Source organism: Microtus ochrogaster, chromosome 6 (assembly GCF_000317375.1).
Source record: "Microtus ochrogaster isolate Prairie Vole_2 chromosome 6, MicOch1.0, whole genome shotgun sequence".
NCBI lineage: Eukaryota > Metazoa > Chordata > Mammalia > Rodentia > Cricetidae > Microtus > Microtus ochrogaster.
In genome coordinates, this window is record NC_022013.1 from 19,619,209 (window position 1) to 19,636,928 (window position 17,720).

The following is a 17,720-nucleotide window of genomic DNA, read 5'->3' on the forward strand; positions in this document are numbered from 1 at the left end:
CCCTGTGCCTTGATGTTTAGGTTGCCCTTGATTCCCTTATTCCTGACCCAGGTATAGACACGCAAGCAGTCCCAGAGGTGGAAAAGGAAGACAGTGTACTATATTCTTAATACTAATTCTGATGAAAAGTAACTGTTTTTTGGAAGAAGAGAGGGTGTGTTGCTTCCACTTAACTGATACGCTTGTTTTTGACTCCAGATTAATCACAAATATCCAGAAAGACGACTGCTTGTGGCAGAGTCCTGTGGAGCCCTGGCACCTTACCTCCCCGTAAGAACCCTTTTCTTTGTTTCTGTTTAACAGTACATATGTCCATTTTAATCCAAATTCTCTTAGCCATGCTATTTTAACAAAAGAAAGAGAAGGGGGTGGGGGGAAGAGGGAGCTCATGTTAATGCATTTTTTTTTTTGTAAATAAGTACATTCTGATTGGTTGTGCATGCATAAATATATGTAACTGTGGAGTAGTTCATCAAGTATGTTCTGAGGACTCTGGGAAGTTGGTTCTTTTTTTGTTTTTGTTTCTTTGCTTTGTTTTGTTCTGTTCTGTTCTGTTTTTCTGAGACAGGGTTTCTCTGTAGCTTTGGAGCCTGTCCTGGCACTCACTCTGCTGTAGATCAGGCTGGCCTCGAACTCACAAGGATCCGCGTGCCTCTGTCTCCCAAGTGCTGGATTTAAAGGCGTGTGCCACCACCGCTCGGCTACAGAAGTTGATTCTCCCAAAGAGTTTCATAAGGTGGAAGGTGTTTTCCTAATAGGGCTTTTCTTGTCCCTCACGTGTTTACACATATAGTGCTGGTCCTTAGCAGTGTGGGCAGCAGTGTTCCTGCAGGGCATTGTCAGAGAGCTGGCCCTCAGATGTTCTGATAAGGACTGTGCTCTACATAGCACTCATTCCCAAAGCAAGCCAGAGTCATTCAAAAAGGACTTTGCTTAATCAGTAAAATTGTTAATTTTACTAAATTTTAAACCCTAAATCTTTGTAATATTCTAGACACAAAGATGAAAGTGATAATAGAAAATATTTTGGCTGCAGACTGACATTTGGCAGAGTTTTCAGGAAAAGCACTTAGATTCTTGCTTGAGCACTGAAGCAGAAGCTGGTTTCTTCCCTGGTGTATCAGTTTTTCTCAGCAGAAGCATACACTGTCAACCTGTGTTTATTCAAACTTGGGTATGTGACAGATATCTTCATTTCCATCAAGTTGTCACTTGACAAACAAATAAACAAGTCCCTTTCCAGTGATAAAAATGAACATTGAGTAGGTTCTAGAACTGCGGGAAGTTTGCATCTACTGTTACAAAGCCTAACAGCTTTTGAATGTGTAAAGGCTTTTTAAATAGATTTTTAATGATAAAATGTGCCCCAGTTGTGAAGCAAATCTACATAACTTCATGTTCTAGATTTTTTTCCCCCAAATTCACAATGTGTATGTTAACATAGAGGCCAGGCCTTCCATCTGAGATGTAGCAGTAAAATTTAAGTTCATTTGTTTTTTGTGAGATAAAGTCTCATTGTATCTATCCCTCAATAGCCTAAAACTTGCTGTGTAGAAGATGGCCTTGAACTTCTGATCTTTCTGTATCCTACCACCTGTGTGCTAAGATGACAGGCCTTATTCATTACAAACAGCTCACAGGTTTAAATGTTTGTGTTGTTCATCTAAGAAGTTTTAAAAAGTTGGAACAAAAACCAAGTCTTTGTTTTTATTTTATTTGGTTTATTATCTCCTTTAAAGGGGCCAGACCAAGTTTAGACTTTATTCATTTTATGGCTTGACAAGTCTCAATAACTATAAAGAAGGTAGGAATTTGAGTATTGATGACTGTTTTTAAAGGTTTATTTTCTTTTTAATTCCATGAAAAGGCAGAAGTAGAGGGCTGTACATGAACGCGTTTCCCAGGAAGCAGTGTGCACACCTCTATAACTGAGATTAACCGGTGCTTGTGAGCTGCCTGACATGGCTGTTGGAAATAGAACTCTGGTCCTCTGTAACAGCAGTAGAGTCTTAACAACTGAGCTATCTCTTCAGCCCCTGATAACTTTATTTTATCCTCAACTTTTAATTAAGCTTAGCTCTTAACATAACTAGGAGCAGTGGTGTAGTGTGCTGGAGGTTTAGTTCAATGATTGAGCCATGCTTGGCATTAATGCAACTCTGGGTTCCCACCATTCACATCAAGTGTCTCACAACCACCTGAAACGCCACTTCTAGAGATCCAACATTGTCTTCTGGCTACTACAGGCACTGACTTTGTGTGCACACACTCATACTTACACACTTACACACAACATTTATAAGTAAAAATAAATTGTATTAAAAGTAAGCTAAGGCACAGCAGTAACTGGCATTTTTATTAAATATTACCATATTAAATCGTGGCATAAATAACTCATAAAAACATTGGTTGTTTTCAGAAAGAAATTCGTAGTTCCTTGGTTCTTTCAATGTTGCAACAGATGTTAATGGAAGATAAGGCAGATTTGGTAAGAGAAGCTGTGATCAAAAGCCTGGGTGTCATTATGGGCTACATTGATGATCCTGACAAATATCAGCAGGTATGTTTTTCAGCATGAATTTTTGCCCTGTTATAAAGTCCAAATAATGTACTGATTCAGATATTTGACAGTCTGCAGTGAGATGGTGTGTCGGTGTGATGAGCAGGAAGGACAGCTGCTTTCAATCCAGCAACTGTCAGGAAATTGGAAATGAGTGTGCGTGTTTTCAACCCCATCTGTTCATCCATAGATGCATTAGCACTTAAGAAAATGGGAAAGATTTGGAGATGACTGTCTTCCTTAAAACATTTCTTGAAATGCATATTGTATTTTATTACATTTTTGTTAGAAATTTACTCTTTTAACAATCTCCATTTACCTGTTGTTTTTTTTGTTTATTTGTTTGTTTGTTTTTTGCAGGGCTTTGAATTATTGCTTTCAGCCCTGGGTGACCCCTCAGAAAGAGTCGTTAGTGCAACACACCAAGTATTTTTACCAGCTTATGCTGCTTGGACAACTGAACTTGGAAATTTACAGTCTCATCTTATACCTACACTACTGAACAAGATTGAAAAGCTTCTCAGGGTAAGTTCCTCTTTTTTTTATATAGTTCATAAATTTAAAGGGTCTGTTCTAGACCATCTTAGAGAAATATTGAGGAACAGAGACAAGATGTACCACTTAGCCAAATAGTTTAGTACATCACCACTACCACTGAGAAGAGAGGAGGCGCTCGACGGGAAAGCACACAGTGGCTGGAAGAGCATCTTCCTAGAAATATAGCAGACATTGTTCAGAAAGCCAGTTCTTCCCGGATGCTCTGAAGATGCTCAAGATGGTGTTTTACATAAACATCAGCTCCAGTTCCAGATTCCAGAGATGACTAAATGCAGAGTGTCTGTGGTCTTCTTATTTCTATGATGTCAAAACTATGCTATCTATGCTTACTTGAGCATAGACATCTTAAGAGAACGTCATTCTACTCAGAGGAGTTGATGGAAAGTTGAGAAATAATAGATGGGTCTTTATCTAATTTTTGTACTAAATGTTCTTTAGAGGCTAGCAGAGAAGCTAGTATTTCTTGGGTGTCTATATATACTGCAAAGATCAATATTTTAGATTTAAAAACCCATTTCACTCTTAGAACCCTTTGAGGAGAGTTTTGTGTTTTACACGGAAATTAGGGTTTGACTTAGGTAACCTGTCAGGGTCCCCAGCTGTCATACAAATTGGTTTCTGACTCTAGACTTTTATGCTTTATGCTTCAAAGTTTTCAAGGACCTTTAAGGTTTTTATCATAAATCTTAGAACTATTTATTAGATGATCTGATATGTACATGAATATAGACTTAAATCTAAACACTGGACTGTTCCTTCTAAACTTCACAGTGAACACTTAGGGGAAATATAAAAATTAAGACTGAAGTAACATATTCAGGAAAATCTAGGTTTGTTTTTTTTTTTTTACATGTTTGCATTCTTCTATCTGATAATTAACCAGACCTTGTTTTTTAGTATGTACCTTGCTATGGTGTAAGTTATACCACATTGCTTCTAAATGTCTCCACTGTACTAATTAGCTAGTAGTGTTTCTGTAAGAAAAAAGAAAAAAAAAACCAATAAACTGACATCTCAAGTAGATCTGTCTGAATGCAATAACTGCTTTATCTCTAATAAGTCTTTGGGTGTTTTGTTTTGTTTTTCACTTTAACATTTGCCTTCTGAGTGCCTTATCAATCCTGTTTGTGTCATTTCTCTCTTTCTGTTTATCTGTGGAAGTGAGTCCTTGCAAATGCAGATGGCCCCAGGTGCTTGACAGCATTTAGGAAACAGAGAAATAGCAGATGATCCTACAGGATTAGCAGCGTCACACTTGTTGTGTCTCCTGTAACTCAATGTAGTATACAAGAATTTCAGAAGATAAGACACTCCCCAGAAAAAGTGTTCCCAGCCTTGGAACTAATTCTTCCCAGTGTTTCCTATTAAAGACTCTGGCGTGTCTACAATGCCTTCTTGCTTCTCATAACAGTTAGGATGGACAGATCTGTTAAGTGCATGTTTGGGTCTAACATAGAGGTTTTTAAATGCTTGTTTACCATAGAAAGAGAAGCTGTCATGCATCCAACTTGCAATGTGATTTCAGAAACCTAAGATTAGCTCCCACCCTTCTGTTTCAGGAAGGAGAGCATGGGCTGGATGAACACAAGCTCCACATGTATCTTTCTGCCTTGCAGTCCTTGATCCCATCTCTCTTTGCGTTAGTGCTTCAGAATGCGCCTTTCTCCAGCAAAGCCACGCTGCATGGTGAAGTGCCACAAATTGAAGGTACTCAACTCTCAGCTCTTTAGGGAAGGGATACAATATTGACAGTTTTGCTTCCCAAAGAGTTATTTTGTTTCTACCCATTACATAGCAGCATGGTTACTAAAATGTTTTGTATGTATAATGTGTCGAATCTTGTGTTCAGAGATAAAACTTAATAGGTTTCTCTTTTATGAATAAGCTATGTGAGATTATTCTGCGATAGTTGTGCTTTCTTCTGTTCCCCATTGGGTGAATGGGTGTGTTTTGCTTATTTGTTGATTTTATGTAAGGTTTTATGCTTTGTTGAGGCAGGGTCTCATACTAGCAAAGGCTGGAAGTTTCTATAAACTTTATTAGGAAGCTGGAATAGACATTTCTGTCTCAGATTTGAATCGATGAGAAGACTTACTTACTTGTTACTAGGGCTAGTGTGTGAAGATTGTCGTTTCCTCTTTATTTTTTCTTCCCTTGCTATTTTGTTTTCAATGGGGTAGGATAAATATAGTTGTAATTTTTAATAATAAATATAATTTTCTGTTGTGTTCATGGTAGAAAGAAACAAGCATGTAGTAAGCTTTTCTCTCCCCAACCTCATAGAAAGAAAGTGACTTATCTTCAGAAACATGTGAAGTCAGGCCGGGAGTACAGCTGATTGACAGAATGCTTGCCTAATCCATGAGAGGGCCGGGAGTACAGCTGATTGACAGAATGCTTGCCTAATCCATGAGAGGGGAACTAGATTCAATCCCTGGACTGGGGTTGTGGGGGAGAAATGCTTGAAGTCACTCTCCAGTGGACAGTAAATGATCTGTGATGTGATGAGGTGGTTGGCAGCCGTGCTGCTCCTACGCAGGACACCTAGGAAAAGGCTGTACACAGCTGTTCCTGTGTCTGAAATAGCTTTGGAACATTTTCAGGTTTGTGAAATATGTGTCTCTTACTGGCTCTAATAAAGACTTATTGTATTGATAATTTTAAAAAATCAAACTTCATAGGATAAAGACTTGGAAAACTCCATAAGAATTCCTAACTAGTCACTCTGTGACTCTACCACCCACTAAAATACTTATTGTTTTAAATTCTTTTCCTCTTCCTGGTTGGCTGTGTTAGTTTGCTGAAGTTGTCTTAACAAAATACCACAAGTTAAGTATCTGAAATAACAGAAATGTGCTATCTCATAGCTTGAGGGCAGAAGTATAACTTGATGGGATTAGGAGAGGAAGGGCCTTCTGAGAACTGAGAGAAAACTGCCCCGTTCCTTAAAATCTGGTCATTTATGGGCGGGCCTTCTTTGGTGTTCCTTGGCTTGCAGATGTCTCTGACTCTTGTTCCTTTCACATTGCATACCTCTGCAGACTCCTAGTGCCCAGCTTTTCCATATTTGTGAGGATGTCGGGCATTAGATGGGAGTGAGCCTACCCTGATCCCACCTTCTAGATGATCTCACTTTATCTAAACATACCTGTAGCAGTCCTGATTCTAAGCCAGAGCCAGGAGAGGTGACTAGAAACTAGTTTAGCCTATGATGCCTCTTAGCTTCTTCGTGTTTTTAACAAATATCCCTTCAATGCCAGCAGCTGCCATCCACTTACTTCTTTGCCATCCTGACCATGTTCCTTACTTATGTAACTATTGCTTCTTGTGATTGTCTTCCTTATGCCAAGTAACAGTCTTTTGTTTTTAGTTGCTGTTGCTATATCTCTTTGGCTTGCTGCCGCTGCTGCTGTTGTTGTTTCTGAGACAGAGTCTCTCTATATATCCCAGGCTGTCCAGAACTGACAGAGATCTGCCTACTTCTACCTCTGGAGTGCTGGGATTAAAGGTGTACACCATTACACCCAGATTTTAGCTTAATGTTAAAGTTGTATCCTTCATTTAAATGCTATATTTGTTATAAAGGATAACACAAGGATTTTATTGCCAGTTATTTTATAACGTTAACCGAAGTTTATCTCAGGTTCTTTTGTTTCAGGTATTTGGGGTGCAGTGGTAAACAAGGTAGCATTCTCTGACATTCTAAAACTAACCTCCAGCGATTCCTAGCAGCTGTTTTTCTGCAGAATTACTGTATACGTTTCATTGATGCTATTTTACCATCTTACTAAAATGTTACTCTGGGACTCTTTCTGTAGTGTTGTATGATAGATTTTTCAGGTTTTTAAAACTATTAATAAGCAGAAAAATATTTTGAGGCTTTTGAGACATTCTTTTGTTCTTATTTTTGTTTTGTGAAACAGGGTCTCTCTGTATAGCCTTGGCTCTCTTGAACTCAATTTCAGAGATCCACCTGCCTCTGCAACCAAGTGCTGAAATTAAAGACATGTGCTACCATGCCTACCTTGACATTCTAATGTCTTCTCTCTAGCTGAGTTTTCGACATAATTACCTATTCCCTGTCATCATTTTGTTTTTGCTTGTCTCAAATTTTAAAATGCCTTTAGTCTCATTCATAATACAGTTAGTCTCAATTCATCTATTTTAATTGTGATTATTATTTTCCAGTTGTAGGTTAATGATTTTGAAATATAAGCACTCATTCCATCATATCTTGCAGATTATGCCCAGTATGACAGAATCCTGGTCGAAATTGTATCAGATATGTTTTGATGTAATGTAGAAGTTTAAACCCAGATACCCCTAATTAATGTGCGAAACAATCCCACACCAGTTTGGATTCAAAGGGTTATTTATTTTAGGGGAAAACTTACAGAACACTGACAGTCAGGAAAGGAGTCTAGTCACTGGAGCAAGAGCCAGAAACAAGAGAGCGAGCAGAGGGCTGCCGCTCTTTTTTAAAGAGAAATAGACCACACCCAGTGGGCTGGTATCTCAGCAGCTATTGGCTGAAGGAGCGGAAGGCGCTCCTGCAACCCCTAATCATCCAGATCTTCTATTGCTGAGCAAGGCTAGTGAGAAGTTAAGCAGAAATCTAGGTTGTGAGTGATAACCATGTTACCCACATTTCTGAGTGCAAATAGGAGACTTCAGATAGCAGTCATGACGAGTTTCTACTTTAATGTTGAATGCCTATGCAGCACAAGAGTACAATAATATCTTACTTTAAAATGTTTTAAGTTAGGTACTATTTCAAATTTTCTGAAGCCTAATAGCATTAAATCTATTTTGAGCAAATACTGCACCTTTCTGTGTCTTTTGGGTGTATTTACTACTATCTGGAAGTTTATGACCCATAGCTAATGAACTTACTGTTATACATTATTCACTTAATTGTCATGTAGGTATTCCATAACACCATGAAATCGTGGTCTGTCAAGATGACTCGGTGGGCAAAGGTGCTTGCAAGCAAGCCTGACGACCTGAGTTTGACCCCTGGTTCCCACATGGTGGAAAGGGATGACTACCATGCATAGTTTAACACACATGTACTGCTCCCCAAACGCATACACACAGGCAAAGTTAACATGTAATTTAAAAAAGAAATCTGAGTCTGATGTAGTGGTGCAAACCTATAATCCCAACACCTGAGAGACAGAGGCAGGTGGATCTTTGTGAGTTCAAAGCCAGCCTGGTCTACAGAGTGAGTTCCAGGACATCCAGGGCTACAAAGGAACCCTGTTTCAAAAATCAAAAAGGTGGTGAAGGGAAGAAATCTGTGGATTGTGATCCATAGGATTATAAGCTTTATTAATATCTTAAGCTTTTTAAATATGTATGTGTGTATTATGTTTTATTTACATGCTTTAAAGGTGAGGGGTTTTTTTTTCAGTTTCCCTTCATATTTTTTTAAAGTTTGAGATGTGGGACTAGTGATATTTTATTTGTTTTTTAATAAATAAAGCTTACCTGAAGATCATAGTGCAAAGCTAAACCACTAGAGGCCAGGCAGTGGTGACACACACCTTTAATCCCAGGACTTGGGAGACAGAGGCAAAGGGATCTCTGTGAGTTCAAGGCTACCTTGAGCTACACAAGATCAATTCAGAGACAAATCCAGGTGGTGGTGGCTCAGACCTTATCCCAGTATTTGAGAGTCACATACCTTTCATCCCAGCACTATGGAGCTGGAGACAGGAACTGTATGGCTGAGCAGAGAGAGGAATATAAAGGGGAAGCGATAGGAACTCACTGGCGTGTGGAGTCTTAGGTTTGGCAGAGACACAGTGCAGTCTAGTGGGTCTGAGCATTGGTAAAAGTAAAAAAGGTCTCTCTAGTGGCTTACTATTCTGCCTCTCTGATCTTCAGCTTTGTTTGTTTGTATGTTTGTTTGTTTGTTTTGTCAAGACAGGGTTTCTCTGTGGCTTTGGACCCTGTCCTGGAACTAGCTCTGTAGACCAGGCTGGCCTCAAACTCACAGAGATCCACCTGTCTCTGCCTCCCGAGTGCTGGGATTAAAGGCGTGTGCCACCACCACCCAACCCAGCTTTAAAAGCCTCTGAGTTTTTATTATTTGTACTACATGGGACCTTGGTTAACAGTATCTATATAGATTGTATTTTAGCTTGCTCATCACTGGCTTTAATACTTTACATTAACTTTGATTGAAATTTTTTAAATAAAACATTTAAGGTTGAAAATTAACTACTAAAGAAATTTCTTCATCTGAAGCCAATATTTTATATCATTATTCTGTCCTATGAAATAGTATTTTCCCTGCTTTTAACTTTAGTCTCTGAAGAATATCTTTTATTATTTTGATTATTTCATTAGCATAAACAATATAATGGAATTACATATTTTTGTTGTTTTTAACTACATTTTTAATTAGATTCAATTTTTAACTAAATCCATGTTTTCTACTGAAGTCTTATCTTTGATTTTAATTTAACCTACATTAACTTAGTTTTCATTAGTAAGTGTTTGTTAAATTAGTTATTAAGTGTGAGGGTCTCAATTCTCTTTAATGTGTAAAATTTAAAGTTTAAAGCAATTTAATTAAATATCAGAGCCTTATTTTGCTTTGGACAGAAGAACTATTTTTTTTCCTGTGTGGTTTATTTTGCTTTTTTCTTTGTTATTTACAGTGACCAGGTTCCCTCGGCCAATGTCACCTCTACAAGATGTGTCTACTATTATTGGAAGTCGTGAGCAGTTGGCGGTGCTGCTCGAACTGTACGATTACCAACTAGAACATGAGGGCACAACAGGCTGGGAGAGTTTACTGTGGGTTGTCAATCAGCTGTAAGTTACCGCCTCCATATCCATTATATAGACCTAAGTTCACTCAATGTAAAATAGCTCATATTTAGGCTTGAGACAGGAATTTTATAAACTAGATTAATTTGTTTAAGAAACGTAAATTGGCATCTTCAGTAGCAAAACTGGAAAGGTGATATTAACGCCCACTGCATATGTAACACTGTGTAAAGAAGCTCATCTTTATTGTATCTGCTCTGATCTTCTGTCTGGAGTACTAGGAGTAGTGGACTTTATATTCTAATTTAATAGCTTTGAGTCTAGAATGAATGCTTTCTTAAACCAAGGTTCTGTGATGTATCGCATCTTTGATTTTGAAGCTCATTAGCATCACACACAGAAAACTCTCTGTTGGAAGAGCTGACCTAGTAGAGTCATTAACACCGTTTCAAAGGGTCTGAAGCCTTTGCTTATAGAGAACATAGGGGAGGTGTTCTTGCAGACGTATCCCAGAGACAGTCATTCATGTGTGCCCCTGCTGTTTTCTCTCCTTTCACCTCCAGGTTACCACAGCTTATCGAAATAGTGGGCAAAATTAATGTAACCTCAACTGCCTGTGTCCATGAATTCTCCAAATTTTTCTGGCGTCTTTGCCGGACATTTGGCAAAATTTTTACAAACACTAAGGTAAATATTTGTATTCCATCTTTATTTATATTCAAGAAACAGAATTGTAATGTGATGATGCTTTACCAAACTAAGTAATAGACAAGCCTCCCTTATCTTTTAGCATCTTTAATGTCTTACAGCGCTATTAAATAGTTACAGTAAGTAGTATATTTAGCCTCAGCTTAGTGTGTACTGAGATTTTATTATGAGATCTGCCACAGTAGATACATCAAAAGCTTTTACCGTAGGCATATGAACTGAGGAAAGCAACCCAATTCTTTGAATAGTAATTAAGGGTTTTGGGGGTTTTGTTTTTGTTTTTGTCATATACTACAGATTTTGGGAGCATTTGTCTGCTTAGCACTTGATAAGAACCTAGGATGATGAGCCCCAGCAGCCTATAAAAATTGCTCCAAGGATCCCTCTCCTTAGAAACAGCATGGACACTCAGATGTGTGTCTCAGCCGTCGCCATGGTGTGATCTGTCACAGTGGCCTACACTGCTTATTGTTTTAGGTGTTATAATTTGAGGACACTTGCATCCAATTCTTCTTCAATTCTGTTAATCCATTTGTATTCAGTTTCTTGTTTTGCTAGTTGATTAGAGAACTCTAAAGGTATTACAAGGTAGTTGCTATGATCAGGTTTTTATCAAGATACTCAAATAGTAAACACTCTAAGCTTCTGCTCCTTCCTAAGAAATCTATATTATTGCAACATTTAAAGCAGAAATGTAGGCTGCAATAAACTCACCAAAATTCATACTTTCTTTCTAGGGTGTTGGCTGCTAAGTTCTGTGACCTTTACTAAGTTAAATAGCCTGTAAATAGTGTTTTGTAAAGTGAAGACATTCATCTTAATCATAATTGCACAGCTTCGTCTTTCACAGTGTCTCCCTCAGTCTGCAATAAATGTGCAAATCAATGTGACGGGGGTGCTAACAAGAAAGCAAACACTGAGTCTTGACATTAATGTAGAGGAAGCAAACTCCATTTTCCTCTTCGCCAGTCTACCTGTTACCATTATCAGCAGGAATTGCTCAAGAGTTCCTAAATAAATAGCTGTTATTTCTTTGGAAAACTAAGTAGGAGTCAGTTGCATTGAACACTACAGAATTGTCTTCAGTGGTCTAAAATCTCTGATAATCCCAATTTAAAAAAAAAAAAGAAAACTGAAATGAGCATTTGTTCTAACTTAAGATACTGAAGTAAAATTCCTTATTTGAAGTTTTAATTTGAAGGACTTGATAATGGATTGTGGTAGGTTTCACATTTTGATATGTTAGCCGAGGAAATCCTAAATGAGTAGAATTTCCTTTCATTCCCTTCAAATACAGCGAGATCTTTTTTACAATAATTCTAATCATATATGGTGATGAAGTTTTTAATCATATAATAATATACAAGTGAGCTTATTGATGACTAAATTTAGTTTTTAGCAGTAATTTTAAGAATTTTAAATCATCTTGGAAATTATTTTAAGGAAAGATACCAAAGGCTATTCTGAAAACACTTACTGACCTGAATTAATTTTTATTTATCCTTAAGTCCTGCTTCCAGTCCCTTTATTCCTCTTTTATCTTGAGCCTGGTTATTAAAAATAATATATTTCTGACCATTTCAGTAGCCTATAAAGCAAAATAGCTGTATCAATCGTCAATATATATTGATCACTGATTAATCTGTTTTACTTAGGTAAAACCCCAATTCCAGGAGATTTTGAGACTGTCTGAAGAAAACATCGGTAAGTATGTCCATTATTACTCTAAAAACAGTTGAATCTTTATACTCAGGAAAAATACTGTATTGGTTATCTGAAGATTATCTAAAATAAGAAGTGAAATTGAGAAGGAGACTGTCTGTCGTGGAGTTCTTAGTATCCCCTCTAGCCTTGTCAGTTTCTTCCCATGGGGTGGAGACTGCACGTTGGTATCTGGCCACCCAGACCCGAATGATCACACAGAAACTATATTAATCTGTGTATCTCCATGAGGCTGTAGCCAGCCTTCCAGTGTCCTCCTTCAACATCTGTGTGCAATCTCCTTTATTCTGCCTACAAAGGTCAAACTTCTCAAACCAATTGCTTTTAATTCTTAGAGTGTGCTTTGATGAACTCAAAGTACTTCAGTTTGCAAAAGAAGCAGCATTAAAATAACAATGGAAAACAATGAAGGGCCTACAAGTTTTTTTTAATGAAACAGAAAATGTAAAGATACTATAGGTCCTGTGTAAACAGACTTTGCATTGATCAGCCTCACCCATAGGTCTTAACCAGTGCAGGCAGGCACAGCGTCACTGTAGGCCAGCTTCCCTGGACTAAGAAAATGATTATGTGTACATCTGTAAACCTGTCTGGTTTTTCATTTTTAAGAATAAATTATACAAAATAGTAAGTGGAATATATAGCAACTTACACTTGATAGATCTTGAATGCATAGGTAATTCTGTACCTAAAATCCCACCATTAAGGATTATAGTTTATTAAGATTTGATTTAGAAGAAAAAGTTATTGAGAACTCACAGCTTTTAAAATCAATAGTTAACTGTGAATATTTAATTGTTCAGAAAGGAAATGAGTAAGCCCCATTTTTGCAGTCTGTATCTCACTCCAGCCTCATATTTAATTCTCTGATACCGTTGTTGTGTTAGCTAGCATCAATTTTCCTCCCAAGAAAATGTTACTTTGACCAGCAAAATAAACTTTAAATGCTAGCTATGGTAGTTTTGTTGTTGAAGTCATATCCAATTGTTGAATTATCTTTTCAATTTAATTTCTTTGTATTCGGCACTACAAATAAATTAGCTATAAAAAAAATCTGTACAATAACAATAACAAAACACTTAAGGACATAGAAGCAAACCACTTAAAGCAGTATGATTAGTATATGAACTATTAGTACTAATTTACCTCCTTATCGTCTTTGTAGACAAAAACTCTCAGAGAATAGTCACAGGTCACACAGTCGTGGTTGGATTCTCTTGCCATGCTTCCCATTTATGGAGCCTAATTTTTCCTCCTCCTCCATGCTGAAAACCCGCAGTAGATGCCCTGAGCCAGAACAGGTTAACTAATGGATATCTGTGTGCCGTATCTCGGCTAGTAGATACCTGAAAGGCCCTTAAAGGAAGCATTTGTGGGTTTTGATTCTGGAAATAGGAGTTAAGATCCCAGTTTTGTTACTAAATTCCTTTCTCCACTACCAGGTGTGTGTGTGTGTGTGTGTGTGTGTGTGTGTGTGTGTGTGTGTGTGTGTGTGTGTGTGTGTAATGCCACTTCAGTAAGTTGTGACTAACAGATTAGAATGTGCCTTCCCCAAAGTGCTTCCCAAACAATCCTGTAAATAGTTGTGCTTATAGTTGTGCTTTTAAATGCAGTTGCTTTCACTTTTGCCTTTACACTTAAAGTATACTAGAACTTTTAAAAATATTTTAATAATTTTAGATTCCTCAGCAGGAAATGGGGTCCTCACTAAAGCTACAGTCCCCATTTATGCCACAGGAGTCCTCACGTGCTACATTCAGGTAAGAGACAAGTCTTCCTCTCCAGTAAAGGTGTCTTCTCCTTAGAAAATACCTCATGTTTGTTTGCTGGGGTCAGACCTAAGAGAAAAGCAAAAAAGAGTTTTGTTTATTTTCAATAAATGTTTTGGACTGAGGAGCATATTCAAATAAGTCTCTAAGTAAAATACCAATTCAACACATAGATTTAATTTACATTAGATTATGTTTACTTAGCAGAATTTCTTTGTTTTTCATGATGTTTTCCATGTAATTGGTTAAATGGTTTATCTGATATATTGGAAAATTTAAAGATGTAGTAGAAACTATATTGTTTTGACCAAGGTACCCTTTAGTAATACTTCATTTTTCTTAATTATTGCTATATATTAAACTACCCCAGACATAGTATCTTTATTAATTATAAACCATGTATTTGTTTATGATTCTCCAGTCAGGACACAGCTCATCTAACTTCTGCTGGTCTTGCTGTGGTCACCCATATTTTGATAAGAAGCTATCTCTGGAGTGACTCTGAAACCCCATGTATTTTTATTTCTAAGATGATAAGAGCTTTCCCATCACAGAACATTTACTAAACTGAGGTAATAATCAGAGATTACTAGGGTTGCTCATTTCAGAAAGCACAGACTAGCAGTTAATAGTTCTCCTTGCTAGGTATTATTTGTGTTGGGATAAACCACAGTCTGTAGTTTTATTTGGAAACAAAGACTATCTTGAGGTCTTGCGATAGAGCTCCGTGCTAGAGCACTTGTCCACAATGCACTAGACCCGGTGTCTCATGTGCACACATGCACACACACACACACACACACACACACACACACACACATTTCTGACCTACATATATAAAGCAATATTATTTGATTTGATATTTAAAATGGGAAATAATTTTAGTAAATTTTAAAAACTCAAAAGAATCCATACTCATTTGGAATTCTATTTTTAGCTCTTATTTCTCTGAATTCTTTTATTCTTGCAGTTTGTTTTTCAAGATTATAGTTAATGTTTGATTTTATAGTAGGTATCCTCATTAGTTTCTGTTAGTTACTTACTCTTTGTTATGATAAAGGCCATGACCAAAAGCGATGTAGGGAGGAAAGGGTTTGTTTGGTTTACATTCCCAGCCATAGTCCATCTTTGAGGGAAACCAAGACAGGAACTGAAGCAGAGACCTTGGAGGAATATTGTTTAAAGGCTTACTGTCCATGGCCTGCTCAACCTTATGCAGCCAGGACCGTCTGCCCAGGTGTGGCCCTGCCCTCTCATGAATCAGCAAGAAATGTGATAGAGATGGTTTTATCAATTGAGGTTCTCTCTTCCCAGACAACTCTAACTTGTGTTAAGCTGACAAAAACAAACAAAAAGCTAACCAGGACTTTGACTGTGTTCAGAAGCCATTTGTCCTTGACTTTTATCCTTTTTGAAAGTTTGACCTTAACTTGTGTGTTTATTTCCTGGGAGAATATCAGATTCCTTTCCCTTATGTTTTCTGATTAGTTAAACATGCAAAGTTTTTAACTCTAATCTAACAGGTTGTCAATTTCTTAATAAAGTTATTATGAAAGTAATAATGATTCATCGAATAGGGACTGAAAACATTAGTAGTTTTTCTTCATCGCAAACCAGACTGTTTGCAGAACATAGCTTTCAAGGTGGCTCTTCCCAGTATGTGGTAATCCTTTCTAATTAAAGATAGGGAATTATGGCATTTAGTTCTACCTAATTGCGAATTGATTGTCAGTATTTTTCCTCTGTAGGAGGATGACCGAAAGCTGCTGGTTGGCTTCCTAGAGGATGTAATGACGCTGCTCTCCCTGTCTCATGCTCCTCTTGACAGCCTGAAGGCTTCTTTTGTGGAACTTGGGTAAAAACAAAATAGCTTATAGGTTTTTGGTTTTTTGTTGTTGATTTTTGGGGTTTGGTTTTGTTTTGTTTTGTTTTTTTAAAAACATATCAAGTAAAAAGATGTAAGATTCAAGAAACTAAGACTCAAAAAAAGAAGGGACGCTCCCAAATGATAGCAGCAGGAAATCCTACTCTAAGGGCTTAAAAGCAGGTGAAGAACACCCGTCCACGTTGAAGCAGGGCAGTGGTTTCCAGAAAGGGGAGGCTGCTTCAGCGGCTAGAGAAGAAGGTACTATAAGGCGCATGCATCTTTTTAAGGTGTAGACAGCTTTCCAAATGGATGCATTAAATGAATGGTGTTTTAAACCTAACCACACACCATTGTCTTTAAGAGTTAAGATTTTACATTTTGAGTTGGTTTTGGTTTTGCTTATTTGAATATTCTTAAATATTTTGTAATTGATATGTTGTGGGTTGTTGTTGTTTTTTTATAAGATTGAAGGTACAGACTGATCCTTTCTTTGAAGCTGGTAGAAAAATATAATCAAGTGCAGAGTTTAAAAAGTTGTTTCCTAGAAATGGAAAGAAACCTCAATTGAGAGCTAGTATCATGGATTCCTTATTCAGTTTTCTGTGGCCTGTTTGTCCTGCTTTAATCACAAGTTATGGTGACTGAAGTGCATATATCTCAGTCAATCTCTGTGGTACTAGAAATTAAATCTGGACCCATACACATGCCAAACAAGTGCTCTCCCACTGAACTGTAACCCCAGCCTCTTTGTCTATTTCATTATTTATTTATTTTCTGTTTGGCCACACAGAGTCTCACTTTGTTACCCCAGCAGACCTTGAGCTATAGCTCAGGCTACCTTTGAACTGGTAATCCTTCTACCTACCCTCCTGAACAGCTGAGATACCGGCCAGAGCCACTAGGAGGTGTATTTATTAATAATATCATCTTCCATGAAGATGGGCTTCACTCTACAACCATGTGACAAAGCAGGCTTATTGCTTATTCAGTTTTTACTAGACCTGGGCAGCACTGTGCAGAATGTCTTGGAATTTACTAGACCTGGGCAGCACTGTGCAGAATGTCCTGGAGTTTACTAGACCTAGGTAACACTGTGCAAAATGCCCTGGAGTTTACTAGACCTGGGTAACACTGTGCAGAATGTCCTGGAGTTTGCAATCCTTTGGCTTTTCACCTCCTATGTTCTGTCTAGAGGGATGGGCCACCATTCCTATTTTTATTTGTGATTTTAGTTTTCATGCTATGAAGTAGGTTAGAATTTCTTTGACAATTATAGATGCTTAGAGGAGTGTAATTTTGAATATGGTTTACACTTACATAAAGTGACTTGTGTGAGATATTAGCTATGATGTAATAAATTAGCTATGATGTAATAAACTTATGTTTTATTATATGTTCTGCCAGTGTTTTTCATTAATATGAATATATGTAATAAATGTATACACACATAGATAGTGATTTTCAATGCATCAGTTAAGCATATGGCATTGACCTTAAGGTCGTCATTTTTCCTGCAGGGCAAATCCGGCCTATCATGAGCTGTTGCTGACTGTGTTGTGGTACGGTGTTGTCCATACTTCTGCACTTGTCAGGTGTACTGCTGCCAGGATGTTTGAGGTATGCTAGTATTCAGTTCTCTTGGTGCTCTTTGTGATTTCCTTTGGAAAGAGAAAGTTCTCTTTTAAGTTTTAAATGTTATGTATGTGTATATGAGATAGATAGATATATAAGTCATATATATATATATATATATATA

The 17,720-nt window shown here is 37.4% G+C and overlaps 1 protein-coding gene across 4 annotated transcripts in view; it reads left to right on the forward strand.

Moving 5' to 3' along the window:
• The window catches only part of Relch (RAB11 binding and LisH domain, coiled-coil and HEAT repeat containing), an 84,057-nt gene that overhangs the window by 45,877 nt on the left and 20,460 nt on the right, over window positions 1-17,720 (forward strand). For 3 of the 4 annotated variants that reach the window (XM_005348287.3, XM_026779687.1, XM_005348290.3), the window contains 10 exons: window positions 199-270; window positions 2,420-2,560; window positions 2,921-3,085; window positions 4,678-4,825; window positions 9,787-9,943; window positions 10,462-10,585; window positions 12,262-12,310; window positions 14,009-14,088; window positions 15,846-15,952; window positions 17,482-17,581. In XM_005348287.3, coding sequence (XP_005348344.1) covers window positions 199-270; window positions 2,420-2,560; window positions 2,921-3,085; window positions 4,678-4,825; window positions 9,787-9,943; window positions 10,462-10,585; window positions 12,262-12,310; window positions 14,009-14,088; window positions 15,846-15,952; window positions 17,482-17,581 — 1,143 coding nt within the window. The remainder of the gene's footprint in view (window positions 1-198; window positions 271-2,419; window positions 2,561-2,920; window positions 3,086-4,677; window positions 4,826-9,786; window positions 9,944-10,461; window positions 10,586-12,261; window positions 12,311-14,008; window positions 14,089-15,845; window positions 15,953-17,481; window positions 17,582-17,720) is intronic. The other variant, XM_005348288.3, reaches the window with a different exon arrangement.